The sequence below is a fragment of the Salvelinus alpinus genome, chromosome 23 (genome assembly GCF_045679555.1).
Source record: "Salvelinus alpinus chromosome 23, SLU_Salpinus.1, whole genome shotgun sequence".
Classification (NCBI taxonomy): Eukaryota; Metazoa; Chordata; class Actinopteri; order Salmoniformes; family Salmonidae; genus Salvelinus; species Salvelinus alpinus.
Genome location: NC_092108.1, coordinates 34,622,330 through 34,628,329, shown reverse-complemented (window position 1 = coordinate 34,628,329; position 6,000 = coordinate 34,622,330). Strand labels below are relative to the sequence as shown.

At 40.0% G+C, this 6,000-nt stretch overlaps 1 protein-coding gene across 1 annotated transcript in view; it reads right to left on the bottom strand.

The window, feature by feature from the left end:
• LOC139551298 (small conductance calcium-activated potassium channel protein 2-like) overlaps positions 1 to 6,000 on the bottom strand; it is a 57,711-nt gene that overhangs the window by 11,461 nt on the left and 40,250 nt on the right. The window contains exons 5-6 of the mRNA XM_071362795.1: positions 4,766 to 4,907; positions 4,388 to 4,498 (exon numbers count right to left, since the gene is read on the bottom strand). Coding sequence (XP_071218896.1) covers positions 4,388 to 4,498; positions 4,766 to 4,907 — 253 coding nt within the window. The remainder of the gene's footprint in view (positions 1 to 4,387; positions 4,499 to 4,765; positions 4,908 to 6,000) is intronic.

Genomic DNA, 6,000 nt, shown 5'->3' with positions numbered 1-6,000 from the left:
CGAGACCAAGACCAGAAAAATGGAGTTCAATTCAAGACCATGATTGGAATTTTGTCAAATCGTCACCATAATAAGAGTTCAAAATGTCTAGTATTTCTGTGTTCATATTTCAGAACAACATATGGATTCTTTAGACATTCAGAATGGTGAAAAAAAGCATACAGAGGGAAAATAAAGCCACTATACACATTTTTACTAACCCAAAGACGGTGGGGAACAATTAGGGCCTTCTACACTTTAAGAGAAAGGCTAAGGATTTATAAAATTAAAATAAAAAATATTTTCAATGATGTTCTGGTTTAATCTCTTATATTTTTGTTGGAAAGGAAAGGGTTAACACGGAATTTAAAAAATATCCAATCAGGATTTTTCTTTGGTGGTCTCTGGGGAGATACATCTAGCTAGCTAAGTCAGCCATTGGCTAGGCCATCAGAAGCTTGATAGAAGGCATCTGCCATTAACTGTATTAGGGCAAAATGTTGGAGTGACTGTGAAATCAACCAATCACATTGACTTGTAATGGGTGGGACTGTTTTTACAGAAAGTATGGAAACTTTTGCCTTCTCGAAGGCCAACAAGTCACTGTGCAATAGCGAGCAGTAGCTTTCCCACGGTCTAGATGGCTAGCTTTTGTTGTAGGCTAGTTTGCAGCAGCTGCAGCAGGTGTTATCGAAGAGGATGTTGTTGCTAATTTGTTAGGTTCTCCCTTTTCAAGAATAACTTTCAACAAGAAGTTAAGTTTCAAATGATTATCATCTGGTGAGTGGAACTGTGTTCTTTATTCCAACTCGCAACATGTTTTACACTTTAGATCACTGGTTACTTTGTGTGCTATACATGAAATGTTCTTTTTGCAATGGGAAGTAATAGTTGTCCATTTCGACTGGGAAATGCTTAGCCTAATGGTTGTGTTTTTGTATTATGATTGGGACCTACTGGCTTATTATGTCTCAGTGAATGGACTGCTTTCTTTCGGCCCTATGCAGTGGTGTAAAGGTGCCTGGAGAAGTGGGTCCTGTGTGAAAAATCCTGTTTTCCTATAGATTTTTCGGATTTTCACTCTCAAAATCACACGTTTTCAACAAAAAAAAGACAAACATTTGAGGTCTGGGAAAAATCTAAAATATATATTTTTTGGGAGGGTGTCATTGCCCTTTAATTCAATTGAGCAAAACAAATGTCCTCCCCATTGATACAAATCAGAATGATATAATTCTGTCAGGTAGGCCTACATTGCATTCAACATTTAATTGGAGCGGTTTTTAGGGGAAAGCCTTTAGAAATGTTCATGCTGTTGGATTCGGGGTGAAACATTGTTATACTCAGAAGTATAGGAACATTAGTTACAAAAGAGACATGAGGGGTGCCATAATGAAGCTTGGGAGGGGCTGAGTGCAGGGAACATGATCGCATGTGGCAGTACTGATACAGGGAGAAACCATTGAAGGATCATGTCACTTAGCTCCCTGCTTAGCAAGAATGACGCAATGTTTAGCGATAAGAAGGAGACTCCACCCTTTGGGAAAAATGTAACTTGGTTAAGCTTCTCTAGTGTCCGTGAGTTATTTACTCTGAAAATTAGAACCTAACAATGCAAACAGCCATGATGACTGGATTACACATCACAAATAGCCTAATAACTAAGACTATGGACCAAACTTTTTCAATACGTCTTTTACATACCCATTGTTGACTTAGTTAGCATTTACTGGTGAATATAAGTCGAAATGTCTTTCCTACCTACCGGCTAGAGATGTCATTCTTCTGTGAGCTGCTCTGTGGACAACCAGTTGAGAGCTGCGCGCTCTTGCTGCCTGCAGATGATATTCCGCTGAAACTAGGCTATGTGTGCTGAGCGCATGTAAATATATGCTTTGCGATTGTGTAGGCTTAATAAATCGTATACCTCCACTATACTACTTTGATATGCAACAGTGGGGATTAAGAAGTGAGTATAGGCAATTCCCACTGGACAAAAAGTGGGTATAGGGTGTATACCTGCTTGTAGCCTCCACTACACCACTGGCCCTTTGTGCTTTACAAAAAGTGCACTCTCCTACATAAGTAAGCTGGTATTATGGTTGCTGTCCTTTCCGAATCACAAACATGTCACACACCGAAGGCCTATGTCCAATAGGTTCGCCACTGCTCCAACATGTCTATTATAAATATAAAGACCGTTACAATTTCTCACACTCTTCCCTACCAGCAAGTCAAGGAAATGTGGACAAAGCCTGAGGATATTTTTCAACGAAAGTAAAGGACAGTAATGTTATGAGTAAAGTAGGAATCCCAGGTGTCAATAGGCGATATGATATTAATGTTTCAAGAAAGGAGTGTATATATTTTTGGCCTGGCTAATCACTTTTATGCGCTGAGTCCAGACCATGTAAAAATGTATCTGAAACAAAGACAAGACTGAGACACTCAATATGTGGTCTCGAGACCGGGCTCGAGTACTACAACACTGGTGTCTCGAATAACACCTGCTTTGTAACATATGCTCTTTATGGATTTACTTTTAGAGGAACTGAGAAAGGTAAACTGTATTGAGAAAGGTAGACTTGTAGGGAACTGAGAAAGGTAAACCGATTAAAATACATCTTATCATAATAATATTTAATATATACCATTTAGGGGATGCTTTTAGTCAAAGCCACTTTCAGTCACGCGTGCGTACTGAAGTATAGTATCTGAGGAGTGGTAGAGGCTGGTTTTTACATCAGAAGTTATTGGTTATCTGTAGGAGCCAGATGGCTTTGGAATGTGTTGGCTGGATGTGAGGAAGTCACAGGATCCCTATAGGGGATACGGGTGGACATCTGTGGATTAGGCAAATGAGAGGTTGAGGCCAGGTCAGATCCCCTTAAACCTTATGGTTTATTACCCAATTACTTCGTCTTCCTATCGGACCATAATTGATGTAAGGATTGGAGAGAAGGAGGAGTGCCTAAATTGGAGTATATATACTTGTTGTGGTGGAAACATGTTTTGTCTAATGCAGCTATATTTATCCTCTGGTCAGAATAAACTTGGTTAAGCTTTCATAGTGTCCGTAGAGTTTTTTAACTCTGAGAATTAGAACCTAACAATACATTTTACGTATGGATTGTCCCAGCAATCAAACCCACTACCCTGGCATTACCAGTAGTGTAAAGTACTTAAGTAAAAATACTTTTGTCGTTTTTTGGGGTATCTGTACTTTACTTTACTATTTATATTTTTGACAACTTTTACTTTTACTTCACTGCATTCCTAAAGAAAATAATGTACTTTTTACTCTGACACCCAAAAGTCCTCGTTACATTTTGAATGCTTAGTAGGACAGGAAAATGGTCCAATTCCTCCCTGGTCATCCCTACTGCCTCTGAGCTGACGGACTCACTAAACACACATGCTTCGTTTGTAAATTATGTCTGTGTGTCGGAGTGTGACCCTGGCTATCTGGAAATGTTTTAAACAAGAATGGTGTCATCTGTTTTGCTTAATATAAGGAATTTGAAATTATTTTTAGTTTTGATACTTATATATTTTAGCAATTACATTTACTTGTGATACTTTATAGAAATGTTTTGATTTACATATTTCGTGACTACGATCTTGTCTCATCACTGCAATTCCCCAACGGGCTCAGGAAAGGCAAAGGTCAAGTCATGCGTCCTCCAAAACATGACACGCCAAGCCACACTTCTTAACACCCGTTCACTTAACCCGGAAGCCAGCTGCACCAATGTGTTGGAGGAAACACCGTTCAACTGACAACCAAGTCAGCCTGCAGGCGCCCGGCCCACCACAAGGAGTTGCTAGAGCGTGATGAGCCAAGTAAAGCCCCCCCGGCCAAACCCTCCCCTGGATGATGCTGGGCCAATTATGCACTGACCTATGGGACTCCCGGTCACAGACGGTTGTGACACAGCCTGGGATTGAACCCCAGGCTGTAGTGACACCACAACACTGCGATGCAGTGCCGGAGTCCACTGCGCCACTCGGGAAGCCTTACTTGTGATACTTAAGTATATTTACAACCAAATACTTGTGAACTTTTACTCAAGTAGTATTTTACCTGGTGATTTTTACTTGAGTAATTTTCTATTAAAGTATCTTTACTTTTACTAAAGTTTGACAATTGGGTACTTTTTCCACCACTGTTCATTACATGCGTCATGGTCTACCAACTGAGCTACAAAGGACCACCAGGGACATGAATTTGTTTGTACTTTTTAACAGTTATTAATACCATGTTCCATCAATACCATGTTCCACCATAAACGACAGTTCTTGTATTATTTTTAGACAACCTCCCATACAGTAAGTGATGTGACATTTACTTTAGTGCTCCGTGGTGGAAGATCAATGATGCCACTAAAGCGAGAGCGGAGTGACTCACTCGTTTGCAGAGTTGTGTGTCCATCATGAAGTTGTGGACATGCTTCTCAGCCTTGGTCAACTCCAACTTCCTGGCTACCACGGCGACCACCAGCGCAGTGCAGCCCGCTCCCTATTGGTCAGAAACATAGTCAGGGCCATAAATCAATTAATCAATTAACCTCTGAAAGGTGACTGCTGAGTTGGGTCATTGTGTTAGTACTGTATGGGTGGTGACAGTTTGGAGGAAATGTTGAGCTGCTCTAGAATAAAGCAAGTTGAAGAAACACAAGATTTCAGATTTCAAACGTGGCTGTTTCATGGGAATAATATGCCCATTAGTCATGAAATAGTGCATGAAACAAACACACAACCTCATTTCCAATGACCGATAACATACCATGATCCCTGTAAGCAGACATACGCCTTTCCCACAGTACGTGTTAGGTACCATGTCTCCGTAGCCAATGGAGAGGAAGGTAATAGAGATGAGCCACATGGCTCCCAGGAAGTTACTGGTCACTTCCTGTGTGTCATGATACCTAAAGTAAGGAAGAGAGAAACAGAGGAAGATACCCATCAGTGACACCCAATACTGTAAAGGGAACCTGAGCATGCTGGAGAGGCCATGAACTAACAGAGGTGGTTGCTGTTAAAGAAGCTATAAAATATGTGCAAAGTGTTTCACCTTTCATCATGCCTGCACTAAACATCTAAAAGGCACCCAATCCATGTTGGAAACAAAATGGTCAAACGTTATGAAGTTGTGCCATTGCATTCCAATCTACCATAGTTTTTTTGTCAATGCTCTGTGGTAAATTAAGTTCAACATTCAATCATTCAATGAGTAGCCAAATTATGGTGATGGTGGTTTGAGAATTCTCCACAGCAAAACACTGAACATATACTATATGTATCAGTGTCTATCAATCAACATGAGAAGATAGATGATTTCAATTGAGAAGCATTTAAAAATGGACATAAATCCAGACGTACACCTGAAATTACAAGATGATTGGAATGAGGAAGTAACATACAGTAAGTTATGCAGCTATGCATTTAAGCATTATGAGAACCGCAGGCAATTAGCTTTAAGTTTTACAGGATTTTAATACAAACTAACCACTGGCATTCTAAAATACTATAACCATTTTGATCAGCACTCATCTCCAACAAATACAAAATCAATGCACCAAAATATTGACCATCGACATAATTTTGGAGAGTCAATTCTCGTTTCTTCCAACATGATAGGGAAAAAAATACTTTGGATCTCTAATGTGAAGAGTTTTAACTACCCCAACAAAGGTTTGGTTATGAACATCATCCCTTCAAACTACGTCACTTGGCAGACAACCATGCGATAGCCAAATGCTCCCAAAAACACAGTAAATATATAATTGATTGAACATTCATAAAGACATTCCCATCCCCTTGCATTGTGGGGAAAAGTCCCAACATATGCATGTCCAGCCCAACCCTCCCTTTCTTTACATAACATTTCCCTGATTGGCTAAGGAGCTGTCTAGGAGGAGTCAAAATATTGAGGCTCATTGTTCAATTGGATTACTAACAACACTCAAAAGTACACAGGGTGACTATTAAGGATATAGAGCAAATGCCAAATGGGCTGGT